The following is a 23396-nucleotide window of genomic DNA, read 5'->3' as shown; positions in this document are numbered from 1 at the left end:
CATTTAGCATGTAGTACATTTCTTAAGACCCCTGCCCTCTACCAGGGGACTATCCCAGAATATAGGTTACCGTGGCTTATAGAGCTTTACCCCCACTAGCAAGATTTTTGTGCCATCTTTCTGGCTCTACATATTTCCAATGAATACATAACATTAGCAAATAATATGGTAAGAGGGTGAATCAGGACCGTTGAGACTTGCACTGGGGGAGGGTTACACATACCCAGAATTCAGATCTGGATAAAACCCACAATTGATTCAATATTTTAAAAGGTCAACTAGTAACACATCTTTTTTTCTTTTAGTGAGATCATTCTGTGTTTTTTTTATTTATATTGGTCCAAAAAAAACAATTTATGAGCTTTTAAAATTGTTATGGGAATGTAGCCTGTTCTCAAGAGAATACTTTTATTACACTAAGGGACAAAATGCAAATTTATTATGTGCATTCGTACTATGATGAACAAAGTATACATTGCTACATGTTTGAGAAATTCCATTTTGGTTGTATTTATTGATATCATTTAATAGTAGGTTTAAAAAACCACTGTCCTAACTTTACTCTTAACTAACAACTGTCGGGGACACAAGAACTACTTTCACAGACGTATTTAACCCTCTATGTCCGCCATCTTTACTCTGAGCACCAGGATATGACATCTTATCTCACTGCACAGGGCTTCCATGGTACAAATTGGTGATTGGGGAGGTCAAGAGATCTCCCGTACAACCAGCTCACTGAGCAGCAGTGTACGAGGGAGCATGTCTCCCCTGTGGATCTGTCACCCCTAGGCTTATACCAGAATATGTCACCGGCAGCTTCGTCTTTAGGCATATAACATCGCGATGATCGTTCATGTCAAAACTGTTCACTGAAGATTTGACTGTATGTGCACTTCAGTCTATGGTGTTTGCGTTTTACTCCATCTTTTAACTATGATCAGCCTCTAGTGGGATTTTCATATGTCTGCAGTAAAGTCAACGCTTTAAGTCATTAAATTACATTGTAAGCCAATAGGAACTGATGTATAGTCGGACCATACCAGACCTAATAGTCCAGGGGTTGTATTTTCTTTCCATGGCATTCTTTATGTATTGAGCATCTGTATGATGCGTGTATACAGTTACACACCTGTGTTATACAAGTGATGATAGCCTCTACATATGTTTATATCAGACACCTGTTTCTTTGTATTCTAAATGTCTTTGGAACTCATAGCTATAGAAAGGACAGACAATTGTCCAATTCCCTTCAAGCATAAAAAAATCACAATATTGATCATACTGTGTATATAAAGGCTTATTGCCCCCCCCTCTGGCCCCGGAAGTGGTAAATGGGTAAATACGATAAGAGACTTAAACCATGCCCCCCCCTCTGGCCCCGGAAGTGGTAAATGGGTAAATACGGTAAGAGACTTAAACCATGCAAACTAGATGGGCCGAACGGTTCCTATCAGCTATCCAATTCTATGTAATATGTAGTTAGCTAGTTTACTGCACTTTTTTGTGGAAACAATAACCTAATATGATTAACCCTTTTAGAACTAGTAGTGTACTAAACGCTAATAGTTTATTAAGACTGCTTTCTGTAAGTTTCTTTACTGATATGAATAGTGCGTAAATAGTGAATGTGTTTACTCACGGTCTTTCTGAAGCTGGTTTAATGATTAACATCATTTTTGACTGTGTTTTATGTGTGTGTGCATATGGGGAGGGGGTTGGATAAGGTTCCATTTTAGTCCCTTCCTTATCAGCACTGTCACATGGTACAGGAGTCCATTCTTTAGAGGTGAGATCAGAAGCTTAGGTTGCAGACCAAGCATTAATGAAAAAGCAACAAAAAACAGTTTATCAACACTGTACATAAACACCACCTAAAAAGGGCTTATGTGGTTTTATGATTCATTTGGCATCATCATCTCATTCGACCACTGGAAATTTCCCTACAATTCATTTCCTTTTATCTCCATTTGGAATACAATCAGTGGGGTAAAGATATGGAGGGCATTTTTTAGAGGTTTAGCTATGTGGTCTATGCTGATAACTTGTGAACGGTGAAATAATCATAATAATGCCTATAGGGTACAAACGGTGAATGGAACAGAATAATAATCAAAACTGATGACACAGCTTTGTAGTTTGCACTAATATGCAAGAAGTTATAAAGTCTCTATGAAGTAATGGCAGATACTCGGCTTACATTCTGTCACGTAAACCCATCGCTGTTTTAACTTTCACCACTCCAAGATTATGTAATCTTCATTAAGCAAAATGTGACCTAGAACATATGCACCGACACACTAACTAGAAGAACATATTTAATGTAGAACGCCTCCTAAGGTCACATTATGTACTCTCTATTTTACAAAGCATATCACACCTCTTGCAAAATGGGGCCTATGTGTGTAACTCTGTGCACATTTAAATGCCGGTTCCCTGGCAAGACTGCAGGGAATACACCCTATAATCAGCCAGAAATACATTGGTACACACAGACTCGCAGCAAACTCAGATGTTCTTTTCATGTGCAGATGTCAAAAAAAAAAAAAGTTTTGGACTGACCTGTATAATTCTTGATAATATCCTCTTGGGAACTAATATCCTTAACAATTTGTATTTATCACAGAATCAGGTAGAAATGTTCATGAGGTTAAGATTCCCTAATATCATATTTACACAAGATATTTGGACATCATTGCAAAAAATATTAACATGGTGTGATGGAAGCAAGTGACACAATCATGTACTATAAAAAAGGTGGAGTTTGCAAGAATATGCCAAAGGAGCCTCCAGATGCATCCCTATATAGTTGTGTGTGTGTGTGTGTAAAGAAATTTACATGTTTAAAAATCAGGATTTTATAGATGTTTTTGTATTTATTTTACAATAAAATTAGAATTTTGTACCTATTAAAGCAACAGACATATTTTCTCCGGTAACGTAGATATATTAAGTCTCCCCATCCTCTGATCATTCAGTAGGAGGAGAATAGGCTGTTTAACATTATAGCTAAATTTGTAAAAGATTAATTGATGATGTCATGTACATTTTGTAAATACCCGAGAGTCAAGGAGACGAAACTCAAATATTTTTTTACAAATTTGTTCTGATAAAGAAACTATTGGGAAATCCGGAATTATCTGTTTTCATGTGATTCTCCATATCCCCTTACTGGTTACAAGTTTTGGAGAATCATACAAGCTAGGGGCATCCTGCATATTTTATTTCTCTGATATGGTTTTGTAATAGATGCCGACAATACAAAAGACCTATTCATCTCTGGGTGAATTAATAGCTCTCCCTACAGGGGCTGGGAGAGGCATTGTCTACCCGTACAAAAGACCCTTTTAGTGTCAGGTACGAGATAAGAGAAGGGGCTGACAGGCAAAACCAATGTAGAGATTTGGAAAGAGGGGGTTGGGGAAGTGAGACACAGAGTGATCTTCAATTATACATTGGATTTTAGGCATTGCCATTATCCAGTGTATGAGTCAATAAATCAGGGTTGTCTAAATCCAGCAGATTCAATAGTTCTTCAGTCATGGACAACTTCTCTGTGATGCATATAGTGTTAAATGCTTGATTCGTAGATCCAAAAAATCCTAAAAGTTTGACGAGTCGTCCTTGAGGGCTTAGCTTTTCTATATCCTTATTAGAGCTATAATGAAAGTTCTTTTAATTTAGATTATACACATGGAAAGTATCATTTTGTTCTATCAAAAATGGTACTTAGTAGGTCAGTGTGGTTCTACGTGGGAATGGCTCGTTAATCCAATAAACATGTCCGCCTCATTAGGTTGCTTTCCCCTTTGTCTAATTGGTCCTGTAATGCGGCTTGGCAACAGATTCCACAATAGGATGAAAGTTCCTTTTAAGCTTGACTAGTATCTCTTTCATTATAATAACAATAAAATTCCCAGCCATCAGAAATCAAATGTGATGAGAGAACAGGTTCCTTTTTTAAGGGTAGTTTACACTCTTTCATTAAATCTCAGTAAATATCAGGCTTTTTCTGAGCACCAAATCAAAATAATTTTAAAAATACAGAATTAGAAGTTTTTAGGGTACTTACAATATCAAAGAACCACTACAGTAAAAGTAAAAAAAAAAAAAAAAAAGGTTTTTTGCTTCTTTAAATGGCCCTCTTCACCGGTTTCAGTATGTTATGTGCTAACTTGTTATGTGCTGTCTACCCTTTGTAAAGCTCTGCGGAATCTGATATAATGCTAAATAATAATGAAAGGACCATCTATTTTACAATTTTAAAGAAACAAAAGTTATACGTTTTAGAAAGGAGATTTGTAAGCTATTTTAGCAACAGGTACTTTCTGCCTGGCAATAGTTACTCACTGTGTACATTTTACATAGATTTCCGTCATGTACGCTAAAGTTTTACTTTACTGAGAAGGTGGTAGATAAATGGGAAAACCTCCCATCAGAAGTCACTAATACACTGAGAGAACTTTAAACGTGTGTGGGATAGGCATAAAGCTATCCCGATTCTAAGACTGATTAAGGCTTGGGTCTTTACATCAGGAAAAATGGGCCGACTTGACGGGCCAAATGGTTCTTATCTGTCGTCAAATGGAAAAAAAAAATAGTTTATCCTAACTTGACTGTTGTATGTGTCTATATATGTAGTGTCTACATAACAAAGGACTGTCAATCAAAAAACATATATTTCATTCTTGTGCTTCCCTGCCAAAATACAGGTTACACCCTCTGGCATCCTGATAAAAGCCCCATTGTCTTCATACAGAAGGGCTGGGTAGCTTTGCCTGAAGCATCTCTGTGGTAATTAATCTAGTTTAACATGTGTAAAAAAAAAAAAACAAAAAAAAACAAAAAAAAAAAAAAACAAACAACTATACAAAATGTTATATTTATACTCCAGAAAGCTTCCCACCCATGAAAATCACCATTTTATCTTCTTCTTTCGACCAAAGTCATAAAATCAAACTACATGTACTTTAAATAAATCTAAAGACTATCCAGAACTCAGACTGAGTAAAGTTCTACAACATTCTCAGTTATTCTCAGTTATTTTTTCCCATCCAACCTGTTAAACTGTAGTCCAAATGGAATGGGCTAAATGTGTTATTCCCAATCACCGTTTTTTGTAGAAATTCTCTAAAATCTGTTTTCGGCTGATGTAAGTAACAAAAGGCAGTACTACAGAGATTGGAAGCTTTTGTTTTTATAGTAGAAAATATTTTTTTTTTATTCCACGTAAAAACAAAATATCTTGGTCAAATTTACTTTGATTCATTTAGTGAGGTTTTTTTTGTACAGCTGTAAGTTTCTAATTCTTAAATATTTTTGAGAAGATGTATACTAGGAAAATGTCACTGGAGAGTGTAATTGTATAGGTGGGTTTCAAAAGCAGATATCCTAGTATAATATGGTGAAAGGATTCGAGTGATTTGGAATGTAGCAAAGGTCATCTGTCAGTGTAACTATCTTGCTGATTGACAGTAGGCTTTAGACAGGTCAACGTTTGTATCAGCTCCATGAACAATCTCTTGCGTTATAAAGAAATTATTATGGAATGAGACTATGCTGGTTTTTTTTGTTTGTTTTTTTTTTTTACTACATCTCCAATAAGTCTGATAACTCTGGCCTATGGTGAAGGTAATTTTCCAGCAACAAACGTTCAAGCAAACTATAGACCCCTTTTATCCTGCTTCATCCTCCTAGCTCCCAGCAGGTGGGCTGGACAACTTGAAATGTCCAAGAGTTGTCTGAGCTATTACCTTCTGTATTCTTTGGAATGCATTTGGTGTTTGGTTTGGTGCAGATCCCAACATTTACTCTGTTAACGTTCAAGTACCATAACTACCGCGCTACTGCTCTCCAAACCTCAAGTGCCCTAGGCGAGCAACAGTTTTTCCTAGTGGGAAAACCTGCCCTACAGAACAGTACAGGTTTTCTGTACGTTGCACATTGAGTTGTCAAAATAATTAAGCCATTGATTGATCCTGCTGTGATCACGTGAGGATAACCTCAGATTAACCTGACCAACTACCAGAACCTTTTGCCGTGTACAATTATCTGTGATGGGTAATGATTGCTGTTTAAGATTATCTGTGTCTACGGAAGCAATTCTTACAGCTACTGGAGGGGTTTACCAACTCTGAGGCTCAAAGCGTTCCCATCTAAAAATAATTGTCAGAATATCTCCACATAATCACAGAAGTAGTGGGCATTGCACAACTCTAAAATCGTTCCATTGTCAATATAAATTACACCTTTCATAAAAAAGGGTGTCATTTTGGTGAGAAATTGTACCTATACATTTTGATAGCCAGTATGACATCGAATATATATAGATGAAAAGCTACGTACAGTTCAATTTTAATAAAAGTAAACTGGTTTATCAGCCATAAGGTTCTGGCTTTATACTAGTAAGATTTATCTGTTATCTTAGCATTAATTATTCCTGCCTGCTCCCACATGTGGCTTTTGGGGCATTGATCACAAATTTTTCTACCAGCATGTGACAATGACATAAACGATCTGTACTGGAGGCCAAGATACATGTGATGCAGGGGCATGAGCCCCCTAGAAACTTTTATCCAAATAGAACTGCGCTACTAGCAATGGCTAACAGTCAATCTAATTGTATTTTACAATTTTAGCTCCCAAGCCTTGCTTTTAAATGTAAACCTCCATACCTTCAAAGGAACATGTTATCCATTGGGACGCATGTAATGGAGATTGGGAACAAAATTTGTTTTGATATTTCATCTAAAGTCAACTGGGTCTGTTAATAGGGCATCAGACATCATTTATACATTGAGATTTGATGACTGCCTTGGATCCATTTAGGCATATACTGTATAAAAGCTGAAATATATGCACATAACTGTACCTGTTAATGCTTTAAGGACCGTATTTGCTCGATTATAAGACGCCCCCCAAAATCTGAATATTGATTAAGGGGGAAAAAACAACCTGAATATAAGATGACCCTAGAGAAAAATTTAATAAAAGCTATGATTGAGAATTTTTAATTTCCTTTTATTTGCCAACCTACCACTCCAGTTGCACATCTGCCCCCAGAAATGCCTTATACCCCCTATATTCCACTCTGTCCCATGATATGCCTTTTAACCCCCTATAGGCCACTGTCTCCAGAAATGCTGTATACCTCCTATATGCCACTCTGCCTCCAGAAATTCCTTATGACCCCATATCCCAGGGGCATATGATGGGACATAGTGGAATATAGGGGGTTATAAGGCATTTCTGGAGGCAGAGTGGCATAAAGGGGGTCAAAAGGCATATCATGAGGCACTCTGCCTCCAGAAAAGCCTTATGCCCCCCCCCCCGACCAGTGCTTCTGACTCCCTGGTGTCTGGTGGGGGCAGCATTTGCTCTGAAAAAAACCTTGTCTTATAATCGATCACATACAGTATGTTCAGTGTTGATACGCGCTGTAAACTTATTTTTTCTTATTGGGTGAGTACACATTTTACGCAAGAATACACTGGGCTGATTTTCTGAAACAAAAATGTGACCCAATTTTGTGCAGAATGATGTCCCGTGCACGCTAAGGGGTGCTACATGCTGTTAGGAACAGGTGAATCTCCAGCTGGGTTGCAGGAAAATACATGCTGCCGTTCTCCAGCCTTCATCTGGCAGTCGCCAAAAGCCACCAAGTTTATTAACGTGGCATGACGGTATTAGCAGCAGACGCTGGGCGCGCAGGTCACGCACTGCAAAGCTTGGCTCCACAGAGATTAAATTCTACCGTGACATCCGGGTGAGGATCATCGTTCGCTTCAATCTGAAACTTTGTTATTCTAACATTTTAGGTCACAGAAACAGATGTTTTGATTGAACGTAAGCTGAAGTGACGGAGTTAAATACTTAGAGTCCACGTTTTTTTTTTATTAGGAATGTAGCAAGTGCACTTGACCGTTGCTGGAGTTGTGCAAAGCGATTGCATCACACGTTTATTAGAGCATGGCTATGCGTCCCTGGTGTTAGCAGTGCCGCGGTAGTGCACTCTACTAATTCACAATCTATACTACAAGAGTCACTTCTCCTGAGTGCTGTAGATAGCACTGGCGTTAAATCTTTGAAGACTGAGGGGAACATTCAGCACATTAAGGTGTTTTTCCTGGCAGAGTAAGAAATGGAATGGGACGAAAAAAAAATTAATTTATTTCCTGACCCAGAATTATAGGTTTTTGGGTGTGGAATGAATGCATATCTTGTACCATAGTGTTTTGTTTTCTTCACAGTGCAAATTGTCTTTAAAGCAGGTTTGTCACGTTTCTGAAGTGCTACACCTTACTATAGATGAACCAAAACCCCACCTTGTTTGACAGGACAGTCAAATTCGGGGCTGTTGGCAGGTATGCATGTGTATGGCATGGGAGAGTCATGATAACTTCCCGTTCTGCTCTTCACAAGTGAATTATTCCCACCCTATTACAATAAGCCATTGATACAACTAAAGCTAAAGAATCATCAGGGCCATAACTAAGCTGTGAAGCTGAAATGCTCCCCTCGCCATGCAGGGCCTGGGGCAGATGCCTCTCTCAACCCATGGAGGTCACAGCCCTGCTATCGCAATATCTGTTTTTACAAAGAAGCATACAGCTACGATCCTTTGACTGCAGTTAGTTGTTAAAGGGACAGTTTACAATCCCGTACAGCCAAACCTTTTTTAGAACAATGCTTACGGGAGTACTCTGAGTGCTTACCTGAGATAGAAGCTGCAGCTCCGCAGGGCTGCCCCTCTTCTCTGTGGTCCGACTATGCTAAAGAGACAGTTCCACTAAGGTAGAATGCATATTCTCCTGGGGGAGAAGCTGCAGCCTTCCAACTGCCATTCTGTGTTGTCCAACACTTACTGCCATCAGGTTGAAATCAATGGGAACACTTATTCCGCATGTGGGTCCGCATAAACCCCTGCTTGCAATTTTTGCCAAGCCAGCGTTGGAGCTGACTGTAAATAAGTACATCATGTGCATGGATATGTGTTACGTTGAACACATCTCAGGCACAGAATGTAGATGGGGGGGGGTAGGGAAGGTGCAGATGCATTTTGGGTGGGGATTCTGAAGATCTCCCCATGCATTTTCAGGGAGGTGCACCACAAAAATGTAAAAATACTGTCCTGGTATCTTATGCATTAAAGTGCATATGATGGCTGGAGTACCCCTTTAATACAGTCTTTATTTACATTAATTAGTGGTGGTCTTCTAATGCTGTTCACATACAATTTATAGAATGTTGTTCCTCGCATAACAGATTGGTTTCAAGAGACAGTTGTGTCAAAGCTTGGTATAGCAGCAAGGGAGGAGGTCTGGAGAGAGCCTAGGAATGTTAATAATTCTGCCTGAGGTTATTGCTAAGTGGTAAGAATGAAGGCAAAAAATTGTGCTTTAACTCTTTCCTATTGACTACTATCACAGCACTCTGCAAAAGTGCACATATTTGGAGATTTACCATTTATTTGTTCATAGTAATATAGGGAATTATATGTAAGAAATTATAGGCGTTGTACCTCAACTCTTCTTCCATGTATAACCTGAAATAAGACATCTGCCGGATGATGGATGGGGACAATCTGATGACATGGACTGCTGGGTCTATGCATTCCTGGGTTCTTAATGCACCCGGTGTGCACCAACACAGCTAATAGCTAACAAAGTTGGCTTTACTGTTCCTTTAATTCAAAAATTGATATAGTCCAAAGGGATAGCTTGAACCGTTTTCGGGACTGTTTTGTATTGATCATATTTGACCTTTAGAACTACATGACTTTCCTTTTAAGTAATGAGTGGTGTCTAATCTGAATAACTACTACAGCTAGTTCAAAACTTACTTGATCATTAATCACATGGAGTAAAATATAGAAAAGGTCTTGGTATGTACAGGTGGCTTTTGATAACTCGCAGGCAAGAAGTTAATGTTCCATGCATCGGTAACTGGAATAGAACACCTGGTCTGGCTCTGTCAGCCACTTTCGACTCACAACTACACTGTCTGTCTACCCCCACACATTACGATGCACACTATAGCACATCGATGAACCTCACACCATGTACAATTATTATTTAAACCATTTTGTGGTTATTTAACCCCTTAATAACAAAGCCCGTACATGTACGGGCTCAAAATGCATTGTTTTCAATGGGTTTAGGGACCGCCCGTTGTCCTTAAGGGGTTAAAAAGAATTCAGGTATAAATATACATGCGACGTTTGGCTCTCTTATGCAGCAGAAAGGGTGCTGTTTCATATTTTGTACCTCTGCTTTTACTGGATAGTGAACATAAATTGATACTGGTAATCTTCCGATTTGATGATGCAAATTCTATGGAACTAATCAGAACAAAGCCTTCATTCTAAATTGGTTGTTTTTTTTTTTTTATTTATTTTTATTTTTGTGAATTTTCTGGCCACTCACCTGTTGCCTCTAAGAAATGTCTGTCCTTTTACAGAACAATAGTCAGATATTTTCGCAAACATACTTTTGTGGACATATTTCCGTTATAGTAGTAGAAGCTGCTACTCCTCTCAGGATGAGTTAGATGAGTTTTGATGGGCCACATGTGGCAAATTCCTGCAGTAGTCCATATATCAGCTCCCAAATTAAACTATGCATTTACCAAGGGGTATTTTTTTGTAGGAGAAACCCACCAAGGTTTTCTTTTACTAATACGTAATGAAGTTGGTGAGTTGAAACTGCATCTCACTAGCAAACATCCTGGAGTGTAAGCTTTGAGTGCTCAAGTTAAAAAGGCACATTATATTAACCCCTTAATGACAAAGCCTGTACATGTACGGGCTCAAAATGCATTGTTTTCAATGGGTTCAGGGACCGCCCATTGTCCTTAAGGGGTTAAGCAGGGAGTCAAACCTAATGAAATCTACTGAAGCAGAGAATTCCTGAGGATTCCTTTGTTTATGGGGGAGTGATGTATTGTCTGCTAAATGGGAAGAATACAGTTAATGGCAGTTGTGGTGGTATAGACCATTCCATAAAAAAACAGGTATAGGACAGGTGGAGCTTATAATGCACTGCTTGACATAATGTAGCCACTTGGCTCTATGTGTCTGTACACACAGATGTATGTTTCTGGATAAACAGACCTCCCTCACCTTGGTTGAGTGTATGTCCTTTTTCAAGCTACCTTCATGGCCACTTTAGACTGAAAAACCTTCTCCCTGTTTGACAGAGGAATACATGACAAGAAGGTTTACGAAAGCCATTAACATCAGAGTGCTCCATAGTATTGTGCTGAAGCATGTATTTCAAACCCAATTAGGAGTTATACTTTATCTTGAATGGGCAATGCCAGTCTAAATCCATTTGCGTATTCTGGAGTTAGACCGTCTCTTATTCTAGAGTAAAGTTGTGTCATTCTTTCTGCAACATGATCAGTCTGCTGAATGCAAGCTTATGCTTCTAGATTCACAGAACACTGGAATAGTATCCAACGCATGGCAACTGTGTCAATTAAAGGGTTAATACATTTTTTTTCTTATCAGACATTTAATAAGTAACCGGCCACAAAACAATTACTGTAGCAAAGTCCTAATCTCTGAACTTTCTGTTATACTGACCATGGAATGAAATCAATGTTATATTGCTTATGGGACAGCACTAGATTTGTCACTAATCTAAAATAAAATATTTTCTAGGTGGAAAGTAGTAGAATGGTTCGTAAACAAAATGTCAGATTGGAGGCACATATCGCTACCTGTTCCATCTTAATGCCATGACCACAGATTTCCCAAAAGGTCTCAAGGGAAGCACATAGGAGGCATTATAAATCCACCTGTGACCATGCCACATTATGGTGAAATCGCTTTATTGATTTTTCCGTCTGTTTGATCTATACATCAAATAGATAATACTAAGGTAGTGCTGTTTACGTTTTTAAATGGTGAGGTCCACATACAATTTATAGAATATGGCATAATGGAATCTGAAAAACAATGACCTCTGTTGGGGAAACAAAGCGACACCAAAATATATGTAAGATGTAATATAATAAGTATGATAGTTAATCTAAAAACTGCAAAACTATGATTTTTTTTTTTTTGGGCTAATAACACATATATATATTTAATTTGTTTTTCTTTTCTCCTTTACTCTTTCAAAGACTGACGGAGTTAGAATCGCAGCCTGGTCACAGCTGATAGTAAATGCAAACAGTATTTCTATGATGGCTTAAATCATTTGTCTTTTCTAACAATCGCACCTTCTGAGAACATCCTCCTATCCAGAATTGTGGTTTGCACAAGCAAATCCCTCGTTAATGTCTCTGTGATCATCATAGAATGAAGGGAAAGAAATCTCTCGGGTCGACAAACAGATCTTTTTCCAGATGCAATTAAGATATTCTGATATAAATCCGCCGTCCATTGAAAGAAAGGAAACCTGCCTTTTCCCCACTGTAAATGGGTTTAGATTTGGAGCTTTTGATTTGTTTTAAAGGTGTTAAATATTGGCTAATTTGTTAAATATTGTCTTTTCGGAGAGGAACGGTAATTAGCTTAATATCAGTTACCACCTCCTTGCTGTTAAGGCAAAGCGTATTCATTTACCCCTTGTTTGTATCAGCGCTCTAAGCTGTGGCCTGTATATGTATTTGCTCAGCAAACAGGTTATTTGTCAAGCGACAAATTTAAATACAATTTCTCTGTGGCTTCTCTCTCCATCAGACTTCCTGTTTTTGATTTTGATTAGCCGGCTGCTAGCAGAGTGTTTACAGACTAAAAGACAAACTCAATGCCTAAAATAAATAAGCTGCCCCGTTGCCCATGTGTATTAATTGTACAGTGATGCCCAACAGCGTTTGCTTTTTTTAAGGGGATTTTTAAATTATCATCCAAAGTAGTCCCATTCCCATAGATCAGGCAGGTCCAAACTTTTTTTCGAAGAGTGCCAGATTTGATGAAGTGAACATGTGCGAGGGCCGACCATTTTGCCTGACATTCTTTGACCCATTAAAATTAAATGCAAATTTAATTGGGCAACTTATCTGTGGGGCCTCATCAGTCCGGATTGCGGCCCGCGGGCCGGACTTTGGACATGCCTGCCATAGATTCTGCACAGTGTTTCCATATAATTGTTTTCAATAAAATTAAAGTTAACATGTTTAGAAGTTACATTTAAGATGAAGCTAGGAGCTGTTCCTTTCTACTGAGACACTTCATGTCTCATCCGGATGACCACTTGGTGTCCAAAGACGACGACGCGGTCTATATGCTCACAAGCACCATTCTGGGTTCGGGGAATATGGTAATTATGAGTTGTTGCAGTCGGGAGGACTATACTAAATACATAGACATGCACAGTATATGTGGAATGACTTTTTATGTAGTTCTTCTGTGTTGGCGTATTTGTTTTCTAGTGATCTGTATAGGCAGACTGTGTATTTTATATAAGTAATAATGTCCTAGAGCAGAGCATTGTTGGAGGATTCACTGGCCGAGTGATACTAGTGACGCTGGGACCTCTTTTGTTGTGCAGAAAACGTAAGGCGATGATTCCTGTGGAGTAGGTGAAAGTCATTGAAGCTTCCATTGTTCCAGGGTGAACCCACTGAGATATCGGTATACTCTTCCCTCCCAGTATCAATGAGCACAATCGGCAGCTCTCTGTTGTACTATTCACTCTAACAACCTGCTCACCTTAGCTCATAGTTCTTGCTAATGAACCCTTCCTATCCGGATGAGGCCATAACTGATGTCACCGTGCCAGGTGAGGACAGTGATATTGCATATATCGTTGTAAAAAAAATAAATATTAGTTCAACCTATCCAAGATATCTCTAATTATATTAATTTTAGCTGAAGGCAAAAACTTCTAAGCACATAAGAATTTTTGCACAAGGTGGCAAAAATCCTTGACTTCATAGGCAGTTTAAATTTATTTATGGATCAACAACCTTTAATTTCCGGTGTTTACCCCTGAATATGCTTTCTTGCCATAAAGTAACCCAGTCATATCCTCCATGGTACCTGTGCTTACCACCTCCATAGGCATTGCATTACACAACTTTACAATTCAGGACACCATCTACGGTTGAACGGTGGTTTCACTAATGTGGCCTCTTGATATGTGCTGTGTGTGGCGGGTAAAGATTTCCTCTGAAAGGGCTTCATACAGACCTAAAATGTATTTGTACATTGTGACGAGGCCACTCCTTTGCTCCTCTTTTGTAAATAAACTCCAATTTAGGATAAATGATCTTCATAGATGAAATCTCAATTTCCCTTTGTCGTTTTGTAGTTCTTTCCAATTCAGTCACAACATTCTTATGAACTGGTGTCCAAAATTGAGCTGCATATACCAACAGACGCTTTACATTGATGGTAATAAAAGCCTTTCCATGTAGTTATTGGCTAATGAAACGGGGCTTGGTGATCAGCCCTGTTTTCCCAACGATTAAAACTTAGTTTATGACGCGTGCTTTTAACTCGCATCTGTTAAACACCTAGGTGATATTATAGTGGTCTTTTATGTATTCCATAAAAGACTTTTAAGTTTTTATTTGTTTGCAATATAAATATATAGGAGCATTTGGTGTAAAGAAAGGAATTGATTATATATACACATACAATGTGTGGTTCTGTGTGTATAAGTAAAACTGGAATAGTTTTACATCTGCTTATTAGTGTTCCGGCCTATATAATGGCCAACGAGATTCAACTTACCATTGGGTATAGAAGGCTTGTCAGTCAAAAAAATGTAGGTTTTAGAACAAGTGTATATTCTGGTTAGAAAAAAAGTATTGCAGGAAAAAAAAATCACCACTCCAGAATTAGTACATCGTAAATCGTTTAATCGTAAAATTTGGAAAACCCTAGTTGCCCCATAGGCACTATATATACTATTTTTTATTTGTTTTTGCTTGTATGTAATTTCACTAATAGCGTATGTGAAACGCTGTTGTGGTAATTTAGGATTTTGCTTTGTCCAGGATCCTTACCCCCTTTATCTAAACTGAGAGGCAGGTTTTACAAGTCCAGCAGCTACTCCCGTTTTACCTGAAACTTGGGAGGGACAGAAGGTGAGGGTGGGGGCTTAATAAAATCGAGCTCTGAGAGTGGACATTTTACGCCTGTCCGTGGAAGGAACAGTTTCATGCATTTTTTTTTTATCTGTGTTTGACTTTCTGCTATGGCCATCTGAAAGGTACGGTGGATTATTTTATTAGTTTATTTTTATTAATGATTACTTTGACTGTTGCCTTCTGCGCTGGGCATTCTGCAGAATAACTACTGACCTGCGCTGCCGAATAAGGAAGCCTATTGTAGGTAAGTACAGATCGCCATATGACAGGTGACTCATTCTTACAACAATCCCAGGAATCTTTGGTTAGTGCAGGTGGAACGTGTATATTCAAATGACTCTGGCACGGCATAGTCATCAGTGTGTTTTTAACTTTAAATAACAAAATCATTATATATACATCCTGTATAAGTACTGGTGAATGTGTATCATATATATCATTGTATTATGACATTGCCCTAGTAATTCTGTAATATCTGTGCATCGATAACACAAATGCAAGCTCTTCTGCCTATATTTAAAGGCACAGAATACGTAGGAGGTCATGTTGCCCTAGATATGGATAAAGATCTGTATATACAACAGTCCGTTAACAGTGCTGCCGGTGGATCTAAATGTGCCTGTGTTGGAATTACATGCAACGCCTCTAACTTGATGGATCATACAATTTATGTGTAATGTTTATACTTATGTGTATTATTACTGCTTGTCAGCTTAAACTAGGATATCCGATAGACTATTATTTTATCATTGCTACATTGTGACAAGGTCAATATATATATATATATATATATATATATATATATATATATATATATATATATATATTTATTTTTTTTTGATGTACACACAATAATTTGTAATGTGACTTGTTTTCAAATGATGTTGATATCCTTTAAAGGTTTGCTTATCATCCACCTTCCCATAAAAGCGTGCAGTTGGATGGAGTGGCTTGAAATTTAGTGCATTGCACCTGTAATAGATAGATCTGACTGTGTGTTAACCTTTGGCCACATTCTTACAAGCACCTCAGTATATGTGATAGGTATTTGGTATCTACCAAAAGTCATTTGGTATGTACCTCTGTGAATGAGTCCTGTGGCACGTTCAACTGTCTTTTTGTGCTTTTGTCCCAGAAATGCTAACGTTTTGCCTTCATACCTGCAGCCTGAGGGTTGCCAAGCAGGTTTTGGTGTGATGGCATTATTGTCTTAATTAAGGGTTGGCCAGAGCAGCCATGAAAGAAGGTTAGTGATCCCTGTTGGCACTTATTGACTGGTGTTTCTGGCAGTGGTCTCTTGCACATACAGCGCTAGCATTAGGAGAACATGTTCATACACGGGCACAGATTTTAATTTAAGACTGTTGCATTTTGATGTGATATATAGATGTGATGTATAGATAACTGTTGTGTTGTTTATAATGTTCAGTGACACATATATTATCCTTTTAGTTCCTCTTGCTGACTTCCTTAAAACAATTTGTACAACACAAGCTGTCCTGGACCTATTTATTATCCGATATATAGTCTGGTTTTAATACAGCCTTTTTGTGACGTGTTATATGCTTAGTGGGAGAGGGCAATGGTCACTAAACGGTTAAGTTTGTGCCAACGCCATTTCCTGTGGTGATATCACAAGGTGAGCAACTCCTGGCGCCTCGTCCTTGCATTCCTCGCAAAGTCTGATTCATTCCCAAATGAATAATGTCCGCTCTCATTTAGTTATTCACTCGATGGCCATTTAACTGCCGTAGGGATCGGTGATACTCTGCACTCACTGACGATGCCTCCCCTGTCATACTGCAGGTATATGGGTTCACTGGTTTTACCTGTTTGCTCACACGCTTCCAAAAATAATCCCTCTGTCACCAGGAAAATATGTTGGATGTCACGTGAGATCGCTCTGTATAGTGATTCCAGAAATCTACCATCGAATATCCTTTGGCACCATAGATCACTTCAAAAGTGAATTTCTTGCCGTTAAGAAAAAAATCCCCCCCCCCCTCTAGACTACAGGCAATCAAGCGATACACGCGATAAATATTACGAGGCTGGATATACCACTCTTTCTTTTTCTAGTGTACATGTCTGCTTCGCTGTGTATTTCTGTACATGTAAACTCATCATTTGCTTTTTGAGGACTAAGGCTCAAGAGAATTGTAATTAGTAACCAAGCGAGAGCTTCAGATTAGCTAAGTGTGTGTGTGTGTGTGTGTGTTCTGTCTTTTGTGCATTAAAACAAACTACTAAAAAGCAGGAAATTGCATGGAGGGAACGTCATGGGATAAAGTGTGGTTTTCTCTATGTACTGTAAATTGTATTTCTTGCACACTATCTCTTGTCTGCCCATTTGGCACTGGAAACAATCCAGATACTGTCTTTTTAATGTCCAGACCCTGACACAAAATCATAAGTAGCGCAGCGTGGATTCTGTGTTCTGTTATATATACAGAATGTAGCCTTTGCAATGTGCTGTAAGGTTTGTGTGGCTGTGAGTGCCAAACTTAAATACAAAACCAGTGTCCTTCTGGAGGAACAGTCCCTCTTTTTGACCCAAATTACCCCTGCCCCGCTTTCATTGCATATCCAAGGGCAAGGTTAGGTGGGTGCAGTGGGGTCCTGTATCCCAAGCGCAACACGGAGCTTAAGTTCCACAGCAAATTAAGGGCGATGAGGTGCATGTCTGATAGGGAAGAGTGACCTCCTTGTCCTCGCGTTCCTTCCTTGTGGCTTATGAGTCTATGGTGTGGTTCCACGATGATCCAGCAAGATATACAAAAATATATCTTTATTTGATCTCTGTCAGGATAAAAATAACTCTTCACTGATTTTTTTTTTATATGCTTGGGATTTCCTTGCCTGATTCACTGGAATGTCCTCCCATCTTTTTATCTGTGAAATCTACATCCCTCCCTCTCTTTTCCTATAAGTTGTTGCTAAACGTATGTGTTTCATATTCTTACCTGAAACTCGCATGACTTAACCATGCCTAGGGTTTATACAAATTACAGGGAAAATGGGCAAATTGAATTGATCGTGTCTTATGAAGATCATGTCGTTATTTTGTTGTAACAGCACAGTCTCTGCTACATTATGGTTAAAATCCCTGTTTAAATACAGATGGATCAGTTCTGAATGTATTACTTTCTGACGAGTAATGGTTTTCGGTGTCACTAAAACTGCTTCTTACCCCCAGAAGTGATTAATACAGTTCTGAGGGTCATCTCCTTTGTAATGTACCCAGGTAGTTGACTCTAAACTCAATGGGGCCGGGAACTCCTTTCCTAATGTATTCATACCTATTGGATCCCGATCATACAGTTTTTGCATAGCAAGTAGTACTAAACGTGTAGACCTACTAATTTTGTGATCTGGAAAAAGTTGTCTATCTTTGGTTCTACTACCTCCGTTGGAAAGCTACTCCATTCATCCAGAACAAGTTTAGAAGTGTGTAAAGAGGAGATAAAGAGAGCTTTGATTATATATACTACATGAGCACTTACCAAGGTTGTATCTTGGATTTATGGTATGATTAGAAAGTGTGTTCCCTTATCATTATAATTTTTTATTGGTACATAATAGTGCTAATAACAGACAAGATGGCTCTCCTTCTATAATTAATGGAATTTTGAAATGTTGTTCTTACTATAAAGTTAATTTGCATTCCATACATTGTAAATCGTATGTTTTGAATATGACTACATTGTCTTTGTTTCCTTTTTACAGACATATAACTTGCAGTTGGTAATGAGGTCATATTAGGACCTGAAGCCAGACTTGACTGCACGTTCCCCTTACACTTGTATTCAACATGGAGTTGAAAGTGTGGGTGGATGGAGTGCAACGCGTCGTTTGTGGAGTGTCTGAACAAACGTCCTGCCAAGATGTGGTCATTGCACTTGCTCAGGCTATAGGTAAGAATTCTAGGTGATTTTGTTTTATGCAAATGGCAACTGGATGTCTTCGGATCCACTGCATCAACTACATAATACTGGTCAAGGATGTCAGCAATGCCATTTTAATCTATAAAATCATAATCTGCTGTAATCGTGCATGTTATACCTGGATGCCAGGAATGGTTCTAGGTTCTAAGTGCCCATCTTTTGAACAAAACATTTAGCACAAATGGATTATTTAAAAAAAAATCATTTTATAGAGGCTGTCTGTTTCAGGTTACAATAGATCTGGTTCATTTTATAAAATTAATAAAAATGTTAGCATGCAAAACATTGCACTCAGGCCCATGAAGTAGTCATTCAAACAAAAAGTAATAAGGTTTTGGGGCTAGGGTGGAGTTGTTTTTGTCTCTGATACTGATGGACATTAACCCCTTAATGACAAAGCCCGTACATGTACGTGCTCAAAATGCATTGTTTTCAATGGGATTAGGGATCGCCCATTGTCCTTAAGGGGTTAACAAAAGAAATGTTACACAATGATAAGGTTGTAACACATTGTAATTACACATTTCTGCCCATCCTTTGATGGGGCCCCATGCAGCTTTATATCTTTATATATTAATATAACGCCAACTGTGCTGTTAGAGACCTTAGATGTGCTTTAAATGTTAACAGCCAGTTACAAAAAGCTAAGAAAGGGGTAAGTATGAGTTAGCAAAAGCTGTGTATGTTCTGCAAGCTGCGTTTTTGTATGGCCCCCAGCAAATGCTAAAGCTCAATAGGTTATGTTGTATTGAAGAATTCATAATACCTATACATTGACCACCTGTCTTGGAAACCTGAACACTGGTCAATACAACTCTCCGCTCTCAAATTACAAATAACCAATAGCAGTTCTGTATCATATACATAATTCTTTTATACTCTTTTTCAGGTCAGACTGGGCGTTATGTCCTAATTCAAACACTAAGGGACAAAGAAAGGCAACTTCTACCTCATGAGAAACCTCTCGAATTTTTGGCCAAGAGTGGACAATATGCCAATGATGTTCACTTTATATTGAGGCGCACGGGACCCAGCTTATCTGAGCGTCCCTCTTCTGACACAGCTCCAGTCCCCCCTGAGAGAACTTATGTTAGGTCTAGCTTGCCCATAAATCCAAGAACAGCTGGAACAGAGGTAGCAAGATCAAAGGAGCCAAAAAAGTCACTGACCTTTAATTTGGGGCCCATAGGATCTAATGATCTTTTAGCAAAGCACAGGCAGAAACCACAGACTGGTTCAAATGCTAAAGATGATACCCGGCAACCCAGCAAAGAGGAACTGTTCAAAATGGTACTCCGTCAACAGGAACAGCTGAAAGCACTAGAGATGCAAAATGTTTCTTTAGGCAAGGACATACAGACATGGGAGAGGGGCAGGGTTGGGGGTCCTCGGGAAGAAGAGGATGAGATGGCTTTTATGGAAAGATTGGTCCGTCACAATGAAGTAGAGTTAGGAGAGGAATTATTCTGGATGGATGAGCTACAGAGAGAGCGGGCAGAAGAACAAGAGCGTCAAGAGAAAATGAGAAAATTGAGGACCACAATGGAAGATTACACCCAAAAAATAATGGAGTTAACTGAAAGGACAGAGGCACTGGAGCTGGAAATCCAGCGAGAAACCTCCAAAAGGTTGGTAGGGCAACCAAGCCAAGCTGAACTTGAGGAGATGGTGGCCAAGATGAGAAAGGAATTGGAAGCCAAGGTTGGACAAGGCCAACAACTGGAGATCAACCTTTCAAATGTGGAGAGGGCTTGTGAGGAAGCCAAAAGAAACCTTGAGGTAGGCTTGCTGCTTCCATGTAGGAGGACCAGGCTTGGTTTAGGGATATAAAATATAATGGCATAATTTAGATTAAATATTGTATAATGGGAGAACATAGTATAAGCAGGACTATAGTTCTGCTTATAAAATGTTTTTGAAGGAATGTTTATATGGGACTCATTAGGACTATGCTGATGGAACTGTGGGCTTAAATTATGTTTCCAACAGCACCTATGTGATTTTAAGTTTTAAATTGGCCTAGTTGGAACACAGCACTATAATAATTTTTAAAGCTGCATCCCTAAAACCTAGCGGGACTTTCTTAAGATGGAAAAATCAACCTTTGTTTGTATTGGCTTTAAGGACAGTATCATGAGTAAACTTTTCTATACACAGTATTAAAAACATTTTTAATCCATTATGGTTTGGATCGGTTGAAAATCATTAAATGTGTTTGTTCCTGTTTGTATGTATATATGTACATTTTGTGTATTTTTTAAAACTTGGTATATTTTTGTAAATAAGCTGTAGTGTTTCTCAATGTTTTTTTTTTTAAATAAAATACATATTTTCTGTCTGAACCAGTGAATAGAACTAGGTTTGTTTGCATGAGTGGGCAGTTTATTCCAAAACCATAACTGAATGCCTACAAACAAATGATTTTTATTGTTTAATAGTACAAGAGTTGGCACAGAATTATGACACTTTTATGCTCTCACAAGCTATAGTAGTGGTATCCAGCTTGTTTAGGGCCACAAATGGTTTTTGTTTTACCTCTCAGGAATGCACCACATTAATAAATTAAATGATTTTTTATTACAAAATAAACTTTAGCACGGTGGTCGCACCAAATTGGACACTCCTGTACCACTGTGATATACCTTGTGTCCTTGCATGCCTTAGATATGTCCATATTGGCATAAGTGTTTTATTTTGTTGGTTATATTGATACAAGGGGATGTTTTCAACTATTTGCAAAGTTCTGTATAGCTGTAAAGTCTTGAGTTTGTGGTTAGTCTAAATACTGTACATACATTTGTAAAGCACATCACTGCCCTCTAGTGGATTCCTTACAAATTGTCCTCATAATACTGCATACCGTGCAACATGAAGAGACATTAGTGGCCAAAAGGACAAGGTTTCTTATAGACAGTAAGGATGACGTTGCATCACTCAAAGAAACGGCTTCACATTATACAGTGAAGTATAACTACTGATTTTCAGAATTCCCATAGGCCCTGTGGAGTTCTCCGATACTTTATCTATTGCATTGTTCTGATATCAATCAAGCAAACATCTGAACTGTTAGATTTCACTGTGAAATTGTATACTTGGAGCCTCAAGCATCAAATATTGGGAATTAAGCCTACTGATGGAAAACAAGGGGTAGCCTTTTTGTTTCAAGAAGTAACCTTTTGTGCACCTTTCATATTTTGAGTTGCCATTAGCAGACTTTGACATTTTCTATAAAATATCTTCTTTGCGCTGCCTATTCAACTATTCATAAACCTTTCACTGGAACCTCTTGATGCAGTACTCCCTATCACCTATTTCCCATTTTTTAGTCGTGAATCAGGAATGGCTAAATATTCCTTTTTTAAAAAAAAAAATATTTGTGGGGTATTTTTAAAAAGCCCCCACAACAAAAAGCAGGTATGTTCATTTCGTCATTGTCACAGTAGGGTACCACGGTTTATGGACAGTAATTACTCATGTTGCATTGCAACATATTATTATCATTTATTTATATAGCGCCACCAGTTTACGCAGCGCTTAATACAATACATCAGTTCAAGGGATATGACAAGAAAAGTGTTTCTCTGTGACCCCATTCTCTGCATCAGATGAGTAGAAACATTGACTTATCTCTTAAGGGACCGAGTTAATATGGCAGCATCAAGCCGCTATAGTTACTGGAATTTTCCTTTTTTTTTTTTTTGTTGCTTAATTTTTGTTCAGACGCCTTTAAAGTTGGTGGAAGAAAACTTGGGGACAGGAAGTTACTTTTTAATCTAGATATCTTCAAAGCAATGATGCTAATTGAAAAGTTAAAAGTACAGGTAATAGGTTGCCAAAAAAATTCATTTTAGTTAATGTTTAGGTGGCAGTTTCTTTCTAAACTAAGTGTAAATGTATACAGTTGAACTGGAGGTTTGCAACTGGAAGGTTGAGTCTTACGCAAAATCAAGGACTGATTAAGATGTGAGTGTTTAGGTCAGGTAGAATGAGCAGACTAGATGCACCAAATGGTTCTTATGTGCCATTAAATGTTATGTGAAGCTAGTTAAATCGGCATCCTCCAAGGCTGATGTGAGGTTGAGTGTGAAGAACATTGACCGTGTGAGTAAATACAAGTCTACAGCCAATATACAATGAGCATGTAAAGCCCTCATTCCCGCCAACTGTATATCTTCACATCAAATTGGAAAGGAAGTTTAATGGATATAATATAAAGCAATGTATGGAAACTAACACCTTTAGATTGCACGGATATGTTTCATGAACCTGGCAATCCATTTTGCATGGCCAGCTAAGCCTTTTATGCAAATTGTTAAGGCTGTCCCTTCTTAATGCATGGATTTTATGCAGTGCAAATGTGTTTCATTCCCAAATTAATTTACTGTTGAAAGTAATCATGTAGGGCCA

General features: G+C 38.3%; 1 protein-coding gene across 3 annotated transcripts in view; it reads left to right on the top strand.

Moving 5' to 3' along the window:
• The window catches only part of RASSF7 (Ras association domain family member 7), a 32569-nt gene that overhangs the window by 6602 nt on the left and 2571 nt on the right, over nt 1-23396 (top strand). For 2 of the 3 annotated variants that reach the window (XM_053448722.1, XM_053448720.1), the window contains exons 2-3: nt 18772-18959; nt 19879-20768. In XM_053448722.1, the coding sequence (XP_053304697.1) occupies nt 18857-18959; nt 19879-20768 (993 nt within the window). In that variant the 5' untranslated portion in view covers nt 18772-18856. Of the gene's footprint in view, nt 1-8273; nt 8364-18771; nt 18960-19878; nt 20769-23396 lie in introns of those variants that run through there. The other variant, XM_053448721.1, reaches the window with a different exon arrangement.

Source organism: Spea bombifrons, chromosome 10, assembly GCF_027358695.1.
Source record: "Spea bombifrons isolate aSpeBom1 chromosome 10, aSpeBom1.2.pri, whole genome shotgun sequence".
Taxonomy (NCBI): domain Eukaryota; kingdom Metazoa; phylum Chordata; class Amphibia; order Anura; family Pelobatidae; genus Spea; species Spea bombifrons.
Note: the sequence above shows the minus strand (reverse complement) of the source record. Positions and strands in the feature narration are given on the sequence as shown.